The 24,837-nt window shown below is 41.5% G+C and overlaps 1 protein-coding gene across 1 annotated transcript; it reads left to right on the forward strand.

The window, feature by feature from the left end:
• Window positions 1-412: 412 nt before the first annotated feature.
• LOC145794829 (uncharacterized) lies at window positions 413-2,056 on the forward strand. The gene is made up of 3 exons (XM_082877179.1): window positions 413-973; window positions 1,060-1,158; window positions 1,584-2,056. The coding sequence occupies exons 1-3, from the start codon at window positions 443-445 to the stop codon at window positions 1,878-1,880; spliced, it is 927 nt and encodes a 308-aa protein (XP_082733305.1). The 5' UTR covers window positions 413-442; the 3' UTR covers window positions 1,881-2,056.
• Window positions 2,057-24,837: the final 22,781 nt, after the last annotated feature.

Consider the following 24,837-nt stretch of genomic DNA (forward strand, 5'->3'; position numbering starts at 1 on the left):
TGTACACACGGCACACACATACTCTGCTTTACACTGACTGTACACTGCTCACACTGCACACTCTGCACAATACACTGCACAACACACGGCTCTGCTCTTTCTGCTTTTTCTCTATATTCTGCTTTATCTGATAAATGCACTGGTATTTACCTTGTAGTTGTGGGTTTATGCCTACTTTCCTAGGCTTGCTCCCGTGCCGGCGACGGAGACTCCTCTGGTCGTCCCTTTTTCACGACGCTTCGACGGGAGATGCACCCGGCGGCCACGAGAGACATTCAGCTTCTTCCGCCGTTACTTTGACACCATTACTCCTGCCGAGGTATGTTTTACTTGCAATTCATTTAAGCTTCGCCTTTCCACTGCATATTTCAATAGCGATGGGTAACAAACTGTATGTCACTTTCAGATCACGTGGCAGCCTTGGGCTCTATTGCCGGCGGCGATGCGGGACCGATTTGCCGGTGCGGAGAAGACCTCGCGTTTCCGGATCTTACTGGAGGGCCCGGTCTGTCGGGCTTGGTACCTGGGTGAGCGTTTCCTACGCCAGACCCTAGGGTTACCGGAGCAGATAGTCCCGGTTCACCCTCCTGCGGACATGAGGGAGACCGAGAGGCTCACCACCGAGCAGATGACCGATTACACTATCGGCTGGGAGGCGACCGACTTCAGAGGCATCGGCGACTACCGAGAGTACGTGCAGACGTACCTTATGCGACCTCTGAGCGGCGGCCGTCGAGCTGAGGGAGCCAGGCCCGTGGCGCCAGCAGTTGGGGCAGGAGCGGGAGCTAGAGCGGGGGCTTCGAGGAGGGCCCGAGTCCGCGGCAGGGGCGGAGCCCAGGGAGGGCGGGGGACCGGTTGGCCTGCTCTGCCCGCTGCATTGACTTTCCGAGGGCAAGGTGGGGCGACCTATCAGATCCCCTTCGCCCCTCCGCCAGCTGATCACGAGTTTGTCGGTGTCCCCGACTTACCTCCGGTATGTATTACTGCATTTTGTACAGTCATTTCATTTCAGCTTATTTGATATTCCACAGAATATTGATGCATCTGATACTTTTGCAGGCTTCTTCTGAGTATACCCGGCAGTCATTGGCGATGAATGCCTCCATGATGGGGATGCTTCAGCGGACCTTTGATCTCCTGGCCCTCTACAGCATTCCGGTATGTTCTTCTGACCACGGCCCCAAATCACTCACAAGCTAATTCACGCAATCTGATGCACAGCATGACACCTGATACACTGCATACACTGCATTCTACACTGTACTCTGCAATGATAAACTGCCCACGGCATTCATACATTGTACTCTGCATTCTACACTGATAAACTGCTCACGGCATTCTCACACTGTACTCATACACTGCATTCTGCACTGGTAAACTGCTCACGGCATTCTCACACTGTACTCATACACTGCATTCTGCGCTGGTAAACTGCTCACAGCATTCTCACACTGTACTCATACACTGCATTCTGCGCTGATAAACTGCTCACGGCATTCACACACTGTAGTCATACACTGCATTCTGCACTGATGAACTATCCACAGTATACTGATGCATTTCCCTTTTATGTACCTTTTCAGCCTCCTTTCCAGATTCCCATGGCAGGAGGTGCTCCAGCTGGACCTTCCGTCCCCGCCCGAGGGAGAGATGAGGAGGGCAGAGCATTCCCCCGCACCAAGGCGGGGCGTACTCATATCGGGAGTAGCTCGCGAGCTCCAGTCCCAAATGATGATGATGACGAGGAGTCAGAGGCGGAGGCAGAGTCGGAGGTGGAGTCATCGGAGGAGGAGACCGGAGGCGGTTCTAGCTCGGGCTCTGATGACGATGCTGATGATGCTCCTGGACCTTCGTCCAGGAAGAGGACTAGGACAGACTGATGGCCCCCCGGAGTGCTCGTCATGGATACAGATTTTTTGTTTGTTTTTTCTCTTTCTTGTACTTTTCCTTTTTGTTGGTAGTTAGGATACTCTGTACTGCCGCAGGCAGATTTTTGTTTCCAAAACTTGTATATTTGAAAAGATGATGAAATGAAACAGGCTTTTTATCTGAAAAAGTGTTTACATCCGTATATCTTTACATTTCAAACTTTGCATCGCATCACACCATATTACACCTCAATGTAAATGAAATTGATTGGTTGTCTGAAAATTGAACACTTGCACTGTAATAATCAGATAACTAAACAGCCAACAGCAAAATAACCCAAGCAACCCACTGCTTGATTCTGGACACACAGCCCTTACTCTGTTGGGGATTAATCTGCATACAGTCCGTAACACAGCGCTTGGTTCATTCTGCACACGGCAAATCTCGAGCGAACGACCCAACCTGACAAGACGGAGCTCAAAGATGGAACCGGTTGGAGTTGAAGCACGCTCAAATATAGAGAATGGCACAGCATTCTGAGTATAAACGATTTTTGAAATTAAATAAGGGTTTTTCAAACCGAGGTATCGAGCCTACAACTGAACACAGCGGGGAGGACTCAAACAAAAGGGTACACGACCTAAAACACAACGAGACACGCTCGAAAGAAACCTAAAACAAAGGTTGAGGTAAACAAAACAAAAGACACGACATACAGACGCGTCAACGAAGACGGGGGACCTCAGATCACGAGGAGCCAGTTTCTCTAGGTATTATTTCCCACCCTTTCTGATCTGTGATTCTCGCATCACTCTGGCACTCAAGCTCGGTTTTTCTCTCAAAACCCTCTGGCTCGCTTTTTCTCTCATCTTATACCTCTCTATTCTTTACTCTCTCATTTTTCGTCCCTCCCCGAGGTGATTAATGAATGAATAGGAAGTTGCGGGTTCACACCCGATGCCGTTAGCTCACAGCTATTTCTTCTGGTGGGTGGAGTGCCCTCCTGGCAAGTACGTTGACGACGGGGAAAGACAGAACACCTGACTCAACTGTGCCCCTAGTTCATCATTTTGACTATTTTTTGTTTTTGCTTTCCACTAAAACAGTTTTGATCAAGATGAGAGTCGGATTAACGTACTCGTTCAATTTTTGATTTGAAAGCCATGCAAGTCAGGCTGCAAGCACTGAAAATTTTCCTTTTTGGGTCCAAGAAAATGGTCCAGTTTTGGAAAACGAAATAGTTTTCGAGAAAATAGTCAACTTCAGTAAAAATTTTCAAAAGCTATTTTTGCAAATGGCTGATGCCCAACGAGCATGGAACTTACTCTTTGAGATGCGCAACCTCGGATCAGAGGCAATGGAAAATTGCCCCTGGCTTAAAAGGGGGGTGGATGGCAACGGAAAGTTGCCCCTGGTTTGAATGGCATCTTGTGACGTCTCGTGGCAACGGAAAGTTGCCCCTAGTTTGGATGGTGCCGCAGCAGTCCTCAAACAGTCTTCATCGATGATGGTCGAACTCTTGGACATAGAGATGACGAAGACGGTTATAACAGATATATGGACACAATCACCTTAGAAGGCGTTGGCGACCAGACTTTGGGATGAAATCAAAACCATCGTATGGACTGAGATGCTATGAAAGCGTTGGGGGCTGGACTTCAGGATGAAGTTGCCTACGTATCCCAAACATGGGAATCAAGCCTTATGTAGTTCCGGTTAAGGTACACTCGGGTATTTTAACCTTCACTTTTTAGGCTCTAACTTTTGCCAAGGCGCCCGATGCGGGTTTTCGACCTTGCGAGCTTCTTTTCATTTTTCTTTTGTTCATTTCTTTTTCTTTTCTTTTTCGCATTTTTTTTTCTTTTCTTTTCTTTTCTTTTCTCTTTTTTGTATTTTTTGTATATTTTTTTTGTATTTTTCTCTTGCTCTAACTTTTGCCTGGGTCGCCCTTCCGGGTTTTCGGCCCAGCAAGCCTCTCAAAGGGTAAAAGTGTAGCAGGTCCATGTCAAATGGTTTTTGAAATTGAAGCCTCTCTGTGTCTAGGAGAACGGCTATTGCAATGATTTGCAGAAGAATCCATCCCGGTTGCTCCACGAGCTTCTTCCGGCGAGATCTACTCCTTCTGATTCGGCTTTGGTGCCTCTTGCTCGAGGGCTACTTCAGAACTGACCATACAGACCTTGCATGACGTTTGACCGTTGAACTTGCTGAACGGGTTCAAGGTTCGAAAAGGACGGGTTGAATCTTGAGGCTGAGAGCGATCCTAGGCTGCACAATCTCAAGAGTGGTTCCACACAGGTCTTCACAGGGCCGTGTAAAACATTTGTTTTTGAAAGTTTTTAAGAAAGCGACGAATCGCTCGTGCCGAAGATAGTGTGGAACCAATCTGGATCAAGCTAGGGTCCTTCCCAGTACTCACGCCGACAAGCATGATTTCATTCATTAAGGGCTTAGCATGCCTCTCTTTCTCTCAAAATGATCAAAATTTTGAAAAACCAGAGGAATTCCTTCCTCTTCGTTTTTATCACCGCAGTGTTAAAAGGGGTTTTTGAAAAACTTAGGCTAATGCAATGAGTTTGGCGCGCAGGAGAGCAGGCGAGATGTGCTGTCAGCCTATTCAAATCCTCTGGCACAACTAACTTACACTAGAAGCAAGCACGAAAGTGAGATAGCAACAGCTGTTTTATTCAGATTTGTTGGTATAACTGGCCCCTCGGCAAAAACAGATTCAAAACAAAAACAGGTAATTACAAGACAAAACGGTGTTCGGGACAACAACCCCAGAATCACCTGGTATTCTATACAAAGGGGACTGACTCGCTACAACAAGACAGACCCTTAAGCAAAAGACTGACTCAAGACAGAGAGACAGACTCAAAACAAAAGACGGACTCGATACCCAAGCCAGAATTTACAAAACTCGGTTTCACCGATGCTCAAAAATGCGTGCCAGACGCCACACCCAAAATATACCGAATGCCGCCCGCAGGTGGTTCACTTTACATACTTGCAGTATCTGTGTCCTCAAAATCCAATAACTGGGTGGTAATGGACTTAGCTGAGGTGGGCGGGAGGATAACCTCGTTGTCGATCAAATCTTGCACCTCATGACGGAGGCGGAAACAATTGTCAGTTGCATGGCCTGTCTGCTGGTGGTACGCGCAGTACTGAGCAGCATCATGCGTGGCAGGGAGATTCTTCGGGAGAGGACGAGGCTCCAAGGGTTTAAGGTGCCCCTTCTCAGCAAGGATCTGAAGTGCCTTGGACAGAGGCATGTAGAGAGCATGAAAGGTCCTGCGCCCTCAGGGTAGGTATTTTGAAGTCTGAGCGCTCTTACTGGACGCACAAGCGAAAGGGTCGGCAGGCGCCACCTTGGCTTTCTGATCTTTCCCGGGTGTAGGGCTGGGAATAGGAGGAACTGTTCTGGCATGACGGGGCCTATCCCGATTTTCTACCTGACTTGAACTGCCCTCAGGTGGAGTGGGGAAAGTATCCTCCATAGTTTTTGCCACAACTGCGGATATCTGTTGCTTATTCATTCCCCCGGCTTTCAAAGCCTCGACTGCCCACAGCAGTTGTTCGATGGGATCGGCGTCTATCTTTGCTTTGTCTTTTCCTCTGGCCTCAGCCTGATCGAGGGTTTGGGTTGATGCTAATATGTCATTGCCATAGCTGGAGGCCATCTCCGGTTGGCTAAGTTCGATCACAATTCGCCCCAACAGCGGGGGCTCTTGGGGTACAAAACTCCCGGCATATGGTGCGACTGGAGGTGAAGCTGACATTCCGTAGGCGAGATCCGCCACAGACCTCTGGAGATCACCTATCATCCCCATTAGTTCAAAGGTGGTGGGCTCACGCGCCTGATACAACTGGGGGGCCCAGACCGGGTGCACAACAGGCGACCTGGATGGATGTGGCATATCCATGTTGGTCTCACTTTGCAGAGTGATCCCTTGATCTAATGCAGCTGTCATAACTACGATCTCTTCTGAATTCTGTGCCGCCATAAGTCCTGCCTCAATCAAAGGGGAACACTAGTTTTTCTGTATCAACTCTCCGACCCTCTGAACTGAAAGGAAAAACAAACAGCATTTCAGCCCAAACAGACCATCCACAGGTGTGGACGAATGACTGCACTCTACTACTGATAACTGTTCCCCAGAATCACTGTCCCAAAACTGAACTGATACTCGCAGATAACTGGTTCTCAACAGTACTGATACTGGTGCCCTCGGGCCTGATACTCGAACTTGCAAACTGATATGCACGTCCCTGTAGAGATACACTCTAAAAGCACATAGCAAGTAAAGAGAACCAAAACACCCCTATGTTTGGGGTAGGGTTTCCCTGTCCTATTTTGTTAGGAGCTAGGGTTTCACTACGCACGCAGCGGTTTTCAAACAACCTAACATCGGGTAAGCAGCCTGTCCTAACTTGGAATGGTCACTATGGATCCGAATATGCACTAGGTCGAATGGTCGAAAAGGGTGCCCCGGTAAAACCGGGGTTTGTGTTCCCATACTGTCAGAGCCCATAACCGGTCAGCCTTATGGTCATGCCTTGACAAGACAAGCCTCCGGCAAACCGTTCAGGAATGGCAGATGGCAAACACTGTGTTCCTAGGCGCACCAATGCACATGCAATGAAAAGAAACACATAAGCGAAATCAAAACAGGATATCACGAGTTCGAGTCAAGCTCTCTAAGAAAGTCCCCAGCAGAGTCACCAGAAACTGTAGACGCGCCCGCGTGGGGCCCTCGTGCTATAGCTCGGACTCGATTTGTGTCACGGTTCTTAATCTTGAACCAAATAGTCCAAACCCGGCAAATCGTTTTGAGAAAAACAGATTTTTGAAAGAAGTGCCAAACATGGACTACTTTGCCAGATACAGAGTCGCCACCTAAATATTTTTTATGGGGAAATTTAGGAAACCCTGACTCGGTGCCGAAGGCCACATGTCCGTCATCACCGGAGTTGTCTCGGCTCGGGAGCTTGGGTACGATCGGGGAAGGTCAGCTATGAGCACCCCCTTTCGCCCGGTACGAAGACCGGCCTCTACTAACCGTGATATCTGATTTTGAAAACGTTATGTATTCTTATTCCGGTTATTAGCCTAGAATTACTATGTTATGCCCACAGCAAACAAGTATAGACTAGATTGCCTAATTTGGAAACAAACATTGCACATCCGTTTGTTTTGAAAAGCGTTTTTGGAATTTGCTATTCGCGAGTAGGCTAAAACACGGATTTCAACGAGTTTTTCCAACTCAAACAATCCAACCTTCACCCACAAGCATCCAAACAGTTTATCACATAAACATTTAGCCGCATGGCAAGCGTACTGTCATGGCAACACTCACACGCATGCAACATGCTAAAGCGAAAATACTTACATAGTACTCCGTGCCAGAACAATAAACTAGTTAGCAAACATGCATGTCCTAGTTCATGTTAAATTGCCTAATGCAACACATACAGGATGCAATCGAAGTAGGCTCGGCTAACCTAAGCATGGCATGTGAAATGCGATCAATCGATGCACGTATTCAATTTGGAATTGAAGTACAAATGCAGTTAGCGTGATGTACCGAGCTTAATGCGTGCAATACAAATGCATGGATGCACGCATGCATAGCATAAGGTATGCTAACTCAAACGTGCCCTAATACTAACCATCAAAGCGGATAAGTAAAAGGGAAGAAAGAAGTGGGGATTGGAAGACATACACACCACTCACACACACTTATTACAGATTTGCCCTCGCTCGGAGGGACCAAATAAATAATACAAATTAATTAACTACGCAAGCTAATTAAATATTACAAATTGCCTAATCAGCTAAGCAAATTAACTAAAACTAGGAAAAGCAGTAAACCGCCTCGAGAGGAGAGCTTGATGCAATGCATGCTCGGTCCCGCTCGGAAATGCACCGCCATGCATAGGCTGCCTCTGTTTTCCTTGATTTACTCCTCTGGAGGCTGCCAAAACCTCAGGATTGCTTCTTTGGACATTGAGGAGCGCCACCGGCTGAATAGGATTGCCACCGGCAGTGTGGTGTAGTCACCGGCACAAAATGAATCCATCGGCTGGTGATTCACTGCCGGTCGGCAATATATAATGCCGGTCGGCAAAGAATGCCTGCAGAACCTGCAACTCACAGTAGCAGAGGACAGAACTTGCATGGAAATACAATTCAAGCAATGTATGCATCAATCATATCCCCTATCATGGTAATGACTCAAAGGAACATGCTCCTCGGTTCTCGGGCCATCAATCACGCATTTCCATGCATGATGGCCCAAAGAATCAAGTGTGCAACTTTCATGCCAAATGAAATACAAACCAAACAAACAAACCAAGGCCCAATTCCTATCACCAAGTCAAGGAACAAGGCATGCATGTAAGATGCAACGCGACCTAGGCATGCAAGCTAAGGATGCAACATTGCATGGCAAGACACTTATGCAAGCATACAAGCACACATGTGGCAATCCAAATGGATGAAAAGATGGACTTATACATGATTTAGGCAACTCTAAATAGGCCCAAAACAGTGGCCAAAGTGACCAAAATAAAAGACTAAATACACATACACACATGCACATGTTAGAGGGCCAATGCTTAGGCACAAAAGAGGGACTCTCAAGCACACTTGAAAAGGGATATCATGGACAATTAGCATGCGACATAAGCTCTGAAAATCATGCTAAGACGGTGTCAAACCAAGCAAACAAAATAGACCAAGCATGCAATAATGGCCCAAGTGCTTGAAGCAAGTCAAAGGGACTTGAACCATGGCTAAGCCGACCAAGCCTCACAAGGCTAAGAGGACTTAAAATAGGTTCAAGACAGACCTAGACCATGCAAAGGGGATTCTTAGATGGCATCTAGGTGGCTCAAATTCAAAGGCATGTACAATGGCCAAAACATGGAACATGCTACACAAGCTTTCAAAGCATTAAGGAGACATCCAAGGCAAGCATATGGGCATGCCAAAGGGACTGAAATGACATGATGGATGGTTCCAAATCACCAAATCAATGCAAAAATGTCATGCTATACGTGCACATACTTAAGGCCAACAAGCTGGAATGCAAAGGGGCTATACTAAGCATGCCAAATCCGACCCAAACAACTATGGACAGACCTAAAACATGGCAAAATATGCACAAAAGCTTCACAAGACTAAGCCTAAAACATGCTTGAACAAAGGCTAACAACCTAAGGCGTGTTAAGGCATAAACATGGCATTACAAGGTAAGTATGCTAAGCATGCATGGTGTACCAAAACCAACAAAAAACAGAGGTATGTTATGACCTATTAAGCATGAAAAACAGCCAAGGCATGGTCAACATGAAGCTTAGCTAGGTGCTCCCTCAAGAGGCCAAAAATGGTCCATTTCAAAGACAACAAGGAGAGGGGGTGGCCCTCCCCTTTTGGAGACTTCAAGGCACCATCTTCACCACTGAAATCCCTCAAGATTTCAGTGGTGAAGAGGCCCAAACACCAAAGTCTCGAAACTTGCACAAAATAGCACAAAAACGGAGCCTTACAAGGCCTAAGAGGGGCCAAACACCCTCAAACCACAAAATACTCTTAATAAACAATCAAGAGGGCTAAAAAATAGAACTTTTTTGTATTATACACTAAGCACAAAAACAGTTCAAAGATGGGTAAAAATACAATGCAAGAATGGGGAATAAAAGGATTAGTTTCTTACCCTTGAAGACCCCTTTAACAATGGTGCTCCAATGGCCCTCCTTGGCTTGAATCCAACTCCAAAACACCAAAACCAGCCCCTTAGAACCTCAGTAACCAAAGGAAGGTGAAACACTAGGTGTTTGTGTGCAATAGTATGGACTAAAACACCTAGAACACAAAGAGAGAAAAAGAGAGATAGGAGATATGTATGAACCCTAACCCTAAAACCAGAGCTTCTCTCTGTGTTTCTCTCCCCAAAAATGTCTAAAGTCTCTAACCCTAAACAAAGGAGAGAAGGGCTCCTCTTATAGAGCCCCTTGTCTTGTAAAGCTTACAAGACAAGCTTCTAAAGAGGGAGATCCCTCCATACACGTGTATGGAGGGGAGCCAAATGCAAGACAGCTGTGACAAAATATCTGTAAAAGCAGATGCACAGTAGTCGGCCGGCCAAAGATGCCATTTTGGCAAAATTGAGTGCCGACCGGCAACAAATAGTGCCGACCGGCAATATACATTGCCGGTGGCAGTAAAAAACAGCCAGTGGCCTCTGGCCATGGCCGGTGGTGTGTGGGGATGCCTCACAAGGCATTCCCTGCCCTTCCAAGGCAAAATGCAAGTGTTTGGTGCAAAACCAGACACTAAACGGTCGAATTCGGAGATCCTGAGGCAAGGCACGTAGCTGAGACCTCCGGGAACTCCAAACGAACACAAACATGGATGATCACCGGGTGTTCAAACAGTGACGTCCAAGTCTTGAGGACGGTCAAAAATAGGGTGTCTACAGAGAGCTCGAATTAGTCCTGCAGTTCGGACTCCCATGGTTCTGAATATAATTTCACAAAGTGCAATGTGTAACTGATAATCACCAAAGAGTCCAAATCCGGCAAATTGTTTTGGAAAATCGATTTTCAATCAAATAATGCCAAAAAAATGGACTGCTTTGCCAGATATAGAGTCGCCACCTAAATATTTTATTTTTTTGGGAAAATTTAGGAAACCCTGACTCATGCCAAAGGTCACGTGTCCGTCATCACCAAAGTTGCCTCGGCTCGGGAACTTGGGTGCGAGGAGGGGAAGGTCATGAATTGAGTACCCCCGCTTGCCCAATCAAAGATCGGCCTCTACTAATCATGATATGCTGTTTATAAACATTATGTGTTCTTATTCCGATTATTAAACTAGCTTTACTATGTGATGTGCACGCATACAAGTATAGACTAAATCGCAAGAATTGGAACATTTCATGTCATGTTTGTTTTGCGAAAATAGTTTGAATTTGCCACTCGCAAGTGGGCTTAAAGATGCGGTTTTGCCACCAAACATGGTGGGCTTAAAACATATATTCATCGAATTGTCCCAATTCAAACAATCAAGCCTTCATCTACAGGCATTCATGCAATTTATCATTTAAGCATATAGCCTCATAGCAAGCATGCTAACCATGTCAACACTCACACTCATGCAAGTATGCTAAAGCATAAAAACTCACCTAGTACTCCAAGTTAGGAAAGAAAACAAAGTTACAAAAATGCATGATTCCTAACTATGTAAAATGCCTAATGCAACACATGTAATTATGCAATTGAATTTGCAACAATTTGATAGCATGCGGTTTAAGCATGTATTCAAAAAAGTATTGAAATTGCAATGTAGTTTGAATGATACACTGAGCCTCGGTGCATGCAATACAAATGAATGGATGCAAACATGCAAGCATAAGGTATGCTAATTGAAATATGCCCTAATCTAACCATCAAAAGCGGGTAAATAAAAGGGAGAAAGATGTGGGGTAGGGAGACATGCACACACACACACACACTTATTACAACATTATGCCCTCGCGAAAGAAGGTCCGAATGAATAAGCCAAGCTAATTTAAGCTAAGCTAAACTAACTAATCTAATTAAACTAATTAGACTAATTATTACAAATCAATTAAATAACTAGCAAACTAATTACTAATTATTACAACACTTTAATCAACTAGTAAACTAATTAATTAAAACAAATGCACACTAACTAAACATGCAAGGTACTAGACTATGCTGCTACTGCTCCACCTTGAGAAATGGAGGATGCATGCGCTCGGTTCTCACCTCGAAAATCCCTCTGTCTTGCTCTTAGGAGGCTCTGCTTGCAGGGTTGAACACATTCCAGAACCTTTCTGTTTCACCTTACCAAATCTTTGCTGAGGATTACAACAATGACCTACCGACCATGGATGGCTGCTGCCAGCCATCTACCGGCCAAAGATGGGCACTGCTGGCCAAAAATGGAGCCTTGCCAACCATTGATGAGACACTGCCGGCCACTAATGCTCTGAATCACCACACTGCAACAAAGCACAAACAGAGCAAAAGGAAGATTTTTTCAAGGGTTTGTTTGTACTGTGCCCTTCCTTATCATCTCAAAGCCTCAAAGGAGTGACACTCTTGGCTCCAAAACCACCCACCAAGCATTTTCAATGCATGAAGGCCAAAGAACCAAGGAGTACAATTTCATTGTATGAAAAAAAACAAGACTCAAGACCATCACCCTATCCTGTGTAATCGAGGGCAATGGAGACTAAGGAGATTGGCTCATTTCATCACTTTGAGTATGAAATGCTCCAATCTTCCTTGTGTTCAATATAACGTCCGATTAAACACATACAATGCAACACAATATGCTTATCTTGCTCAAGTTTTACTTATCACTTTTGTTTACTCATTTTAAGTTACCAACTCATTCTTTAATCGATTAAGTCCAAAAGTGAGTGTCCTCTAAAGAGAAAGAAGTGTCAACCAAGGGATGATGTAAGGCAAGAGAGAGTTCATGCCGTTGATAATGAACCCTCAAAGAGGATTAAACCATTAAGCATAAACTCTGTCTCAAGCTTAAAGAATCCCAAACTTGAAACAACTCCCAAAAGCAATTGAACGAGTGGAACAAATGAGAATGTGACAGAGCTATATATGCTGAAATTACATGCAAAATGACACTATAACATGCAACCAACTCAAGCAACTTGTGTTTAAAGGCCTAAAACACTAAACTAGTGAAGCCCTTTACACTATAGGCATGGAAAACAAAGCTCAAAAAGCACAAACACCTTAAAATAGTCCTAAAACAGCCTAGAATGAGTCATAAAACATGTTGGAATTGAGCTAGAAATAGCTAGAATAATAGGCCTAAACATAGCACAAGCTAGACTAGTAAGCACAATTGCATTATAATCATACAAAGCAAGCCTCAAATGCTCCAACCAACCCAAAAAAGAGCTGAAACATGTTAAAACAAAGGCCAAAACATGCTGCACTTAAGCTAATTCAAGCTAGAAAATCATGCTAACATGTGAAGCTATCTAGGCATGCAAACAAGACATAAGGAGATGAGGTTATCCCCTCCAATTTTGCACTTTAAAACAAGGTTTTTGCCTTTGAAAATACTCTGAAATTCAGTGGTTAAAAGGACAAAAAAAGTTGATTTAAAAGCTTTGAACAAGGGCACAAAAGCTTTAACAAACCAAGTAGCAAAAGGGTGAACCACCCCTAACTCAAAAGGGACTTTAAACCACCATTTTTAAACCATAAAAACAGAGATTTTCGTAGGTCAAAACCAGCTCAAAAACAGTATGTAAAGATGGCAAAACAAATATTTAAAACAAGAGTAAAATACAAATGTTCTACCTCTTGAAGACAAGGTGCAATTTGAGCAACAAAACAAGCTAAAACCTTCTTCTTGAACTAAAAACAAACTCCAAGAGACCTCAACTCCAAGGTGATCAAGTTTGATCAAGGGTTCATGTGCAAAAGTGTAGAAAAACTAGACTTCAAGGCACAAAATAACTAGAGAGAGAGAAATTTTTTGTCTTCCAATTTTTTCTAACCCCCCCACATGCAAGAGAAGGGTCATATATATAGAACATGCAAATTTCCCTCACCAATATCAAGCCACACACGTGTTGGAAGATGCATCAATCTGTGTAAACAACTAGCACAAAATATCACAAATATCTGCAGGAACACTAGTGGCCGACCGAGCATCAATGGTGGTCGGCAAGGCCTCATTGATGGCTGGCCAGGCACATCAATGGCCGGCAGCCTTCAAGGATGGCTGGCAGGCCATCAAAAAACTCATTCGAAAAAGACCTAAGCATGGTCCAAAAATGAAGCAAAAAAGATACAGGGTTTGGAAAGCTCAGACCTGTGGCGTTCTGCCACGGACTTGGAGCGTTCAGTGACCAATCATACTCGCCATCAGATGTACCTGTAAGAACATCCAAGTCTTAAGGACAGTAAAAAATGGGGTGTCTATAGCGATGCCTTGAACTATTCAGCTATTTGTGTAAGCCAAGACAATAGACTACACATAATGTATCCTCAAACATAGTTTGGTTCTTACGGTTGTGTTCATTTTGGCCCTGAACAACACTTGGTAATTCACAAGTGCTCTAGAGAATTTAGCCTTTTCAATTCTCACAGAACCGGTCTAGTTCACACTCATATAGGTGACTTCTTATTAAGAGTGTCCTAATATACCCCACTTGGATGTCCAAGCTATAAGAATCATTAATATACCCCACTTGAGTGTCCTAACAACCCCCAACCCATCAAAATACTAAAATTCAAAGACAAAACTCATGAGAAAGAGTAGGATATCCCTACCTCGAAGTTAGAGCTCAAACGGGAAGTTGAAGAAAACCAAAATGCTCCAAACTCAAAGATCCACGGATCAAAATGGAGCCCTCGACGATCCACACACTATTTACAAAAGCCGGAGGATAGTGAGACACTCTAGCTAGATCAAACCCTAGAGAGAAGGGAGTTTCTAGAGAGAGGAGCTCTCAAAATGTCTTTTTAGAAAGTAAGAGAGAGAGAGAGAATGTAAAAAGTGATTTTAAAATGCCCAGCTGCCAACTGATATACGACATTCCCGCTCGAGCGGAGAACACAACGCTCGAGTGTCAAGAACAAAAAACTAGGTACGCTCGAGCGCAAGAAAGCCCGCTCGAGCGCCAAGACACAAGAATAAAGTACATCCGCTCGAGCGCGAAAACCAGTCCGTTCGAGCGTAGATTTCTCCCTCCCAGAACTTACACCAAAAAGTACTACCCGCTCGAGCTCCAAAGCACCCGCTCGAGCGCTACCGCTCGAGCGTAAAGAAACCCGCTCAAGCGTAAAAATCACACCTGCAGAAGTTTTGCAGGGACACGAAAAACTGGGAGTATGCAATATCCGCTCGAGCGCAACTAGGCCCGCTAGAGCGGAAAGACCAAAAACCTGGCAACAAGATTTCAGACCAAGGTTCAACCCACCTGTTCGAAACATGCCCAACACATCCTAAAACTCAAACAAATGGAATTAAAGGATGACAACAAGATAGATACAACTACCAACTCCACGGAACCGAGTCCGGAATACAACAGAACAGTAAAGGGACAACCGGGATCGCTATAACCTCCCCCTCTTAAAGAATTTCGTCCCCGAAATTAAATGCAAGTTTTTCAAAAACAAGATTTTCTCAATTCCCAACATTATCACAATGCGAATTTTAACAACTCGACCCATTACCGGTCATCTCATCTCTTTTCAAGAGGCAGTTTACAACATTTTTCACAACATGCATTATAGTTATGCATTCCCTGAAATTCCACAAATTTCAATACTACATTCCACAATTCTATATCATATTCAGTATTCATGATACATTTCCATTTCTACAATACATCCAACATATGCAATGTTACATTAAACTTCTATTTTGAGGCAAGTTTCAAAATACTTCCATTAACCAAAACATTCATAATGTTTTACAACTTAAGACATATATAATGCTCTTAAAGTTCAACGATATTACAAATTATCAAAGCATGGTTACACATCAACAAACAAGTCTGGATATTTCTCACGGACTTCTAACTCACGTTCCCAAGTGGCTTCCTCCACTCCATGATGTTTCCACAAAACCTTTACCAAGGGAATGGTCTTGCCTCGCAAGACTTGATCCCTCCTATCCAAGACCCGAACTGGTCTCTCCTCATACGAGGCATCCTCATCTACCTCCAAGTCGGTCCAATCTAACACATGGGGCGAATCCGGCTCATACTTCCGAAGCATACTCACATGAAACACGTCATGCACTCCAGACAACTGTGGTGGTAAAGCTAAACGATAAGCGACCTCCCCAATCCTCTCAAGGATCTCAAAGGGGCCGATAAACCGAGGGGATAACTTCTCACTCTTCCCAAACCTCATCAAACCTCGCCCAGGTGATATTTTCAAGAAGACATGATCACCTACCTCAAACGCCAAAGGCCTCCTCCTACGATCGGCATAACTCTTTTAGCGACTCTGGGCTGTAACAAGCCTCCTACGGATAAGCTCAACTTTCTCTGTCGTCTCTCTAACCAACTCTGGACCCAACAAAGGTGCATCACCCACCTCGGCCCAACACACTGGAGACCTACACGGTCGGCCATACAAGGCCTCAAACGGTGCCATACCGATGCTAGACTGAAAAGTGTTGTTGTAGGCAAACTCCACCAAGGGCAAGTGCCTTTCCCACGTCCCACTAAAGTCAAGGACACAACCTCGAAGCATATCCTCAAGGATCTGAATAGTACGCTCGGACTACCCGTCAGTCTAAGGATGATAAGCCGTACTAAAGGTCAACTTAGTACCCAATGCACTCTGCAAACTCTGCCACAACCTAGCAGTAAAACGAGGATCTCTATCTGAGACGATCGTCACTGGGACCCCGTGCAATCTCACTATGTCCCGAATATACAAGTCGGCGAGATGATCTACTGAATCTCTCACGCGCATAGGAATGAAATGAGCCGACTTAGTCAACCGGTCTATAACCACCCAAATGGCATCACTACCCCGCTAAGTCCTCGGAAGACCTACAACGAAGTCCATAGTGACATACTCCCACTTCCACTCGGCAATAGGCAAGCGTTGCAACAAACCCGCTGGCCTCTGATGCTCGGCCTTCACTTGCTGGCAAGTAAGGCACTTCGATACGAAAACAGCCACATCTCTCTTCATACCCCGCCACCAAAACTGGCGACCCAAATCCCGATACATCTTAGTGCCTCCCGGATGCACCGCAAGGCATGAATGATGGAACTCTCGGAGTACTTCCTCTCGGCAAGACTCTGGCATAAACAAATGGTCTTGGTATCTCACACTCTGGTCGAGATATACCGTCAAACCCTTCTCAACTTTCCCACTGGAGATCTTCTCTCGAAAGGACTCTACCTCAAGGTCACCTCTCTGTGCCTCTAATACTCGGGTCACAAGTGTAGGCTATGCAACAACAGAAAACAAGGTCGCAGCCTCAACAGATTCGCCCAGGAGCAAATCAAACTCGCCAAGTGCACCCAACGTCCCCTATTCCCGGATGGCTATACAAGCTACATCACTAATGGATTTCCTACTAAGGGCATCGGCCACAACATTGGCCTTTCCCGGGTGATAGTGCAACTCAAAATCATAGTCCTCAATGAACTCCATCCATCTCCTCTACCTCCAATTCAAGTCCCTCTGTGTAAACAGATATATCAAACTCTTATGGTCCGAGAACACCTCGAACCTCTCACCATAAAGGTAGTGCCTCCAAATCTTCAAGGCAAAGATCACTGCTGCTAACTCTAGGTCGTGTGTGGGGTAATTCTTCTCGTGTATTTTCAACTGACGTGAGCCATAAGCTACCACTTTTCCCTTTTGCATCAACACACAACCCAAACCCTCTCGTGAGGCATCACAATAAACTGCATAACCCAACCCTCTCTCCGGAATAATCAAGACCAGAGTGGTGGTCAATCTAACCTTCAACTCTTAGAACGACTTTTCGCAAGTCTCACTCCACACAAACTTGACCCCTTTTCGCGTCAATCTAGTCAACGGCAAAGCTAGCCTGGAGAAATCTTTCACAAACCGACGGTAATACCCAGCTAATCCCAAAAAACTGCGGATCTCAAACACACTCTTAGGCTGTGCCCAATCTTGCACTGCCTCTACCTTGGATGTATCAACAAACACCCCTTCTCCGGATACCACATGGCCTAAGAATTTGACCTCTCCTAGCCAGAACTCACACTTCCCAAACTTGGCATACAGCCTATGGGCTCTAAGCAACTCAAGCACCACTCTCAAGTGTTCCTCGTGCTCCTCCTCAGAAGGCGAATAGATAAGAATGTCGTCCACGAAAACGACTACAAATCGATCCAAGAATTCCCAGAAGATCTGGTTCATCAAGTCCATAAAGACTGCCGGTGCATTGGTGAGCCCAAACGGCATCACCAGAAACTCATAATGGCCATACCGCGTACGGAATGCCGTCTTAGGAATATCCTCCTCCCTGACCCTCAACTGGTGATAACCCGATCTCAAGTCTATCTTAGAGAAACAACGGGAACCCTTCAACTAGTCAAACAGATCATCTATACGGGGCATAGGGTACTTATTCTTGACCGTAGCCCGATTCAACTTCCGGTAGTCTATACACAGTCTCAAGGCATCATCTTTCTTTTTAGCAAAGAGGGCTGGTGCTCCCCACGGTGAAACACTAGGGCAAACAAAACCCTTATCTAGCAATTCCTGGAGCTGAATCTTCAACTCACTCAACTCGACTGGGGCAAAACGATAAGGTGCCATAGAAATCGGCGTTGTGCCGGGCACTAAATCAATAGAGAACTCTATCTCTCGGTGAGGTGGCAAACTAACGAGATCCTCGGGAAAAACATCCGAATACTCACAAACCACCCTCGGCAATACAATCTGGGTCTCATCACACTCACCACTCAAAAAGCTAGCAAGTAGACCACTAAGCTCGCTCCGCCCTCGCGGATCATACAACGGTGGCAACACACTACCAACCCGATCCCCCAAGAAATGGAAACACTCCCCGCTCAAGGTACAAACTGTGACCCTCTGGCGGTAGCAATCAATAACAGCCCGGTATGACGATAGCCAGTCCATACATATTAAGCAAATGCCCTTACATATTAGCCAGTCCTTACAAGAGTATTACATGTTAACAACAAAAGCAAATGCCCTACGGGATTACAGCCTTCCAAGTTAACACATGGTTACAAAAAGAAGAGTACTAACTCAATACATATTAAGCCCTTGGCTTGAATTTACATGTAATACATCAAAAGAAAACAAATAACAAAGCAGTCTGTCTGCCTCTAGCCTCCCAAGCTATGTCCTTGGAGGTGGCATACTACCTGTACCTGAAAATGATGTCCCATAAAGGGTGAGCCACAGCCCAGTAGAAATACACTAAACCAGCCATGAACAATGACTAAAAGATTAGCAGTTGATAGATGATCAACACAGATACATCCACATATATCACATTTTGATTTCATGACATTAAGTCCATGTTACATTTCATTTCTCGTTTCTTTTCAACTTTGAGTTTGAAAACAAGGCTCAAAACTTAGCCAAATAACTTGATGAGAATAAGACTCATCTTAAAACATTTTCGAAATTCATGGTGGATACACATGTTGATGCTGTATTAATAACACATAAGCCACTTCCATACTATACAAACGATACACATTTTGGTGCTGTATCAACATAACATAGAAACACTTCTATACTTCACAATTGATAACGATATACATTTTAGTGCTATATCAAATCAAACAAACACTTCAAATTCGCAGCCTGATACACATTGTAGTGCTGTACCACTGTCACAAGAAAAACACTTCTAATTCGCAGCTTGATACACATTGTAGTGCTGTATCACTGTCACAAGATTCGGTTTAGAGGTTCAGCCCCTTTCTTCCAATAAACCGTGGAGTGCAGCCCTTTTCTCCTCCCACATAATACAATGTATATAAACAATTATCATATACAAATTTAAATCAATCAATACACATTTGAGTGTTGTATTGTACCAACTACCATATTCAATGGCTTACTCAATTGATTAGTTTTAGTTTGCCTAATCATCATGCATTGTCTACAACAATCAAGACTATCCTCCACCGATACCCCAAAGCAGTTATTTCTATACTGAAAATAAATGCACCAAATGGATATATAATCAACATTTCAACTAGGTGAGCGATGAACGAATCTAACTACACCCTTTAATCCCATACACATCCAATTCCAACATTCTCAATTTAATTCTTCTTTTCTTCAAATTAATTATACCAATTAATTTATCAATGTAATTAGAGCATTTCCCATAATTAACATCACAACCCTAAGGTTCCATTTTCACCAATAAACCAATATTGATCCCATTTCTCTATGCCAAACATGCATATAAGTTTATATAAACAAAATCTCAATTTTTGTAAAATTACACAAAGGCCCCAAACTTTCTCAAAATTACCCAACAACCCCCAACCCATCAAAATACTAAAATTCAAAGACAAAACTCATGAGAAGGAGTAGGATATCCCTACCTCGAAGTTAGAGCTCAAACGGGGAAGTTGAAGAAAACCAAAATGCTCCAAACTCAAAGATCCACGGATCAAAATGGAGCCCTCGACGATCCACACACTATTTATAAAGGCCGGAGGATAGTGAGACACTCTAACTAGATCAAACCCTAGAGAGAAGGGAGTTCCTAGAGAGAGGAGCTCTCAAAATGTCTTTTTAGAAAGTAAGAGAGAGAGAGAGAATGTAAAAAGTGATTTTAAAATGCCCAGCTGCCAACTGATATACGACATTCCCGCTCGAGCGGAGAACACAACGCTCGAGCGCAAGAAAGCCCGCTCCAGCACCAAGACACAAGAATAAAATACATCCGCTCGAGCGCGAAAACCAGTCCGCTCGAGCGTAGATTTCCCCCTCCCAGAACTTACACCAAAAAGTACTACCCGCTCGAGCTCCAAAGCACCTGCTCGAGCGCTACCGCTCGAGCGTAAAGAAACCCGCTCGAGCGTAAAAATCACACCTGCAGAAGTTTTGCAGGGACACGAAAAACTAGGAGTGTGCAATATCCGCTCGAGCAGAAAGACCAAAAACCTGGCAACAAGATTTCAGACCAAGGTTCAACCCACTTGTTCGAAACATGCCCAGCACATCCTAAAACTCAAACAAATGGAATTAATGGATGACAGCAGGATAGATACAACTACCAACTCCACGGAACCGAGTCCAAAATGCAACAGAACAGTAAAAGGACAACCGGGATCGCTATATAAAATGAAAATGATCTACAACATATAAAAGATTTAGAGACTAAATTTTTATCTCCAAAAGTAAAAAAATTTTGAACTACTCAATATCAATTTATTTTTGAACTACTTAATATCAACATATAAAAACTTTATAGGGTGTGTAAAAAATTTAAAAATAATAATAATAAAAAATAAAGTTTTAAAAAAAAACTATAAAAAAAGAGAATATGATTAGTTGCCCCACTTTTTGTCATATATTATTGGATAAGTTACACTTTACTTTTTCTGAACTTCTTAATATTAATTTATTCTCCTCAATTAAAAATGTTGCACTTTATCATTTTAAATTTGTAATAATGTGAACTTTTTATTGAGAATCCGTTATATAAATGAATTGAAATTGACACGTATTTTGCAAATAACATCAAATATTGTAAAATATTTGAAATGATGCTATTATTTTCTTTCCCGTCTTTTCAATTTCTCTGCAACCCACGTCAGTAGTTGTTGCTTACATTACGATTGCAACAGTAGTTGTCGTGGATGTATCAGGATCCTCTAGAGTATGAGCCCTGAAGTGATCTCCTAGAGTGAGAGATCTAACGGCTGAAAACAAAACTAACCAAAACGACGTCGTTTTGCTTAGTAAGTTGAAAAAAAAAAAAAAAAAAAGTGTTTGATTTCAAAAACACAACCTCTGTTTCTTGTATTCAATGCTTCTCCATTTTTAGCCTTTCCTTTCTATTCAACCCAAAATCTTTTGATTCTTAATCTTTATTCCCAAGCTCCTGTTCTTATTCTTTATTCCTAAGTTCATGAATTACCCATAAAAAATATGAGGACTCTAAACCAAAACATAGCAAGTTGGGTCATCAGTTTTCTTATTGATTAAAATCAATCTTCTTCAAACCCATTTCTCAATCAATCTCCAACATGGAAGACAAAGACCCAGATTTTTCTTCCCCCAAACTCCCCACAACCACCCAGGTATAACAATATTCATTTTACCCTTATTCTATTTAAAATAAATTTTATTATTACTTTTTCAGTGAATCAAGCATAAAAACAGAGTTTGATTAATAACCCATTTCTAAAGTGCTCTGTTTTTTTTCTATGAATATAGGTTGTGGAAGAGCTGAAAGAGTTATGGAGAATGGCTTTGCCAATAACAACAATGAACTGTTTAATGTGAGTATAATCTGTGAAAATGTTTTTGAAATTGTTTAACTTACTTTCATGGCCGCTGAGGAGAAGAGAGAGAGAGTCTCTCTATTGCTTCATATTTGCAGGAACCTGTTCGTCATTTTGAACTAGAGCTGAATTTTTTTTTTTTTTCTACTTACTAACCAAAACGACGTCGTTTTGGGTAATTTTAATTTCAGCCGTTAGATCTCTCACTCTAGGAGATCACTTCAGAGTTATTACTCTAGAGGATCCTGATACGTCGTGGATAGAAGAAAATAATATCAATATAAGTATTCAACAAGATTTTAAGATCTCATATGCAACTTATATATCAATTTTTTTTTTCTTTTTCTTTTTTACGTAACAAATTCTTAGCAACAAGTTTTTACAAATTAATAGTTTAAAGTGATAAAGTATAACACATTTTAAGAAAATAAAATAATACTCAGTGATAATTCTAGAAGGTAAAATGTAATTTGTCCTATATCATTGGACAAAAGAATCTAAAATTTGGAGGAAGGTAAAAAATTACAAAAGGAAGTAAATGCGAGGCATCGAAAATTTGCGATTTTGTTCACGAACCTTTTGTTTTTTAATTGTGTGTATAATGAACACTTTTTAATTGATGAAAAATAGAGGCCTCTATACTTTTAGGTGGGTCAATATACCTTTGTAATTGAGTGCTTAGACACTTCCTAAAAAAATAAAAAATAGAGTGCTTAGACCAGAGGTTCATTTCTTGGCCAAGTTTAAGGTTTTGGCTAGAGGTTATTTGACTAAAATAGTTAAAAAAGACAAAATAACTTGAAATAGTTAATAAGACAAAATATCATATCTAATCTATAATTATTTCATTTTTTCTCTCACAATTATCAAGTTAACTACAAAAAAAAAAAAAAAAACACCCAAAAACCAACTATTATCCCAAATATAACTTTTTTAGCCAGACTAAAATAGTCCAAAAATCAAATAGTCAAATAAAATAGCATATTCTCAAACAAACACCTATGTGTCAAAAAGTCAAATAGCCAAATAAAATAGCATATTCCCAAAAAGGCAACTATTATCCCTAAATCTTTTTTAGCCAAAATGATATTATTGGTCCAAAAGGACACCTACGTGTCTATCTCTTTAAATGTCACCTATCTGTACATGTGTTACTTATCTGTCAACCCAAGCCCTATTTAAATTATCTAATTCTGCTTCTTTAATATATCTAATAGACTAACACTTATATAATTTAATTGGCAGGACTGAGAAATCTGATTTTAATACTAATTCAAACCCATAACGAAATAAAATAAAATTTTAATAAGATTTTTATGTAATAAAATCTTAATTACGTAAAGTCATTTACTAATTCATAACACTATATATTTTATTTTTGTAATCTTTTCAGGTACTAAATAGGTTTGAATTAAATATTTTAGTGATTTAATAGATTCAATCGGTAGTTTAGAAACAAAATAGACTTTGATTTATATATTTTAGGAACTGAGTAGATTTTATCGATAATTTAATAATTAAGTAGATAATTTAATGATAATTTAAAAGTAAAAACTGTAATAAAACCATTTATGTATTATTTTCCCATGAGCTACTGTAGTGTACACTATATGTGACAAAAATAATTTAAATATATTAAAAATTAATTATTACAAAATTGTCTAATGTATAGTGTGCATAGACTGATTAGTGCTGATTTTTAAAAAAATATATTATGAAATATGGTTTGATAGCATTTTATCTTTTCTGTCTTTTAAAAATAGGCATATGCCCCTATGGACTAAAATGTAACTGTTAATACCGTTAACTATAGATGTGAAATAACTATAATACCTTCAAACCTTATATTTTTTGTTATTTCTCTTTCATCTCTCATACACATAATTTATGATGCCTAGTATTAATCCAATTAATTATAAATTCTTAATTATTTATTGTAATTCTTAAATTTTTATTCTAATTTAATTTTAAAGAAAATTGGTGATAAATCCAATCAAATGAGGGTGTAAGGTATTAGATCCAGAGAATATTTTTTATCTGTGAGAAGTCTACGTTTTGTGAAATAGTTTGGTGAGAAATCGTTTTTTTTTTTCAATTTTACCTCTTGACTTTTTTTTTTCTGTTTGACTTTTTGTTGACTATTTGTTCAAATTTTTTTTGTCTATTTGTTCAAATTGAAATCTATCTGCTCAAAATTTTGGACTATTTGTTCAATTTTTTCCCTATCTGTTCAATTTTCTCCTAAATTCTATTTATCTATTGAATTTTTTCCCTTAATTCTATTTATCTATTCAAATTTATATCGATTTGTTCAATTTTTTTCTCCTAAATTATATTTATCTGTTGAAAATTTTTTACTATCTTTAATTTTCCCCCCAAATTCTATTTATCTGTACAATATTTTTCTCTAAATTTTATCTATTTATTCAATTTTTTTCGATATGTTGAAAATATGTGTCAACTTTTTTTGTTTATCTGTTGTAATCATCATCATCAACATCATTTTTTTTCTAGATCTGTCTCATACATACACACACTCACAAATATACATACATACACTTACAGATATATATACACTCAAGATATACAAACATAACACACTCACAGATATACAAACAAAATTCAAATTCAACAACAACAACAATAAACAACAAGAACTACATAATAATAATAATAATATAAAATTGAACAGATATAGATCTAAAAAATATGTTCAATAGCTCAACCTATCTGTTCCAACAAGAACTACAAAAAAAATAAATAATTCTCATATCTAGATCTGAGAAATCTGTTCAAGTTTCCTCTTTTATTTCTTTAAATCTATTCCCTTTGTCTTGCTACTGTCGCTCTCTTATTATTGTCGTTTATCGTTAGAATAGAGAGTAATGAACTGGAGATTTGTTAGAGAACTGTGTTCTCGTGCTTGATTAGCTCA

This window comes from Camellia sinensis, chromosome 7 (genome assembly GCF_055761805.1).
Source record: "Camellia sinensis isolate YWXY chromosome 7, ASM5576180v1, whole genome shotgun sequence".
In the NCBI taxonomy this organism is placed as follows: Eukaryota; Viridiplantae; Streptophyta; class Magnoliopsida; order Ericales; family Theaceae; genus Camellia; species Camellia sinensis.

Coding starts and splice junctions, on each gene's coding strand:
- LOC145794829 (XM_082877179.1), top strand. CDS start 443: ATGCGGGACCGATTTGCCGGTGCGGAGAAGACCTCGCGTTTCCGGATC. Junction 974..1,059: donor GTGTCCCCGACTTACCTCCG/GTATGTATTACT, acceptor ATACTTTTGCAG/GCTTCTTCTGAGTATACCCG. Junction 1,159..1,583: donor TGGCCCTCTACAGCATTCCG/GTATGTTCTTCT, acceptor GTACCTTTTCAG/CCTCCTTTCCAGATTCCCAT.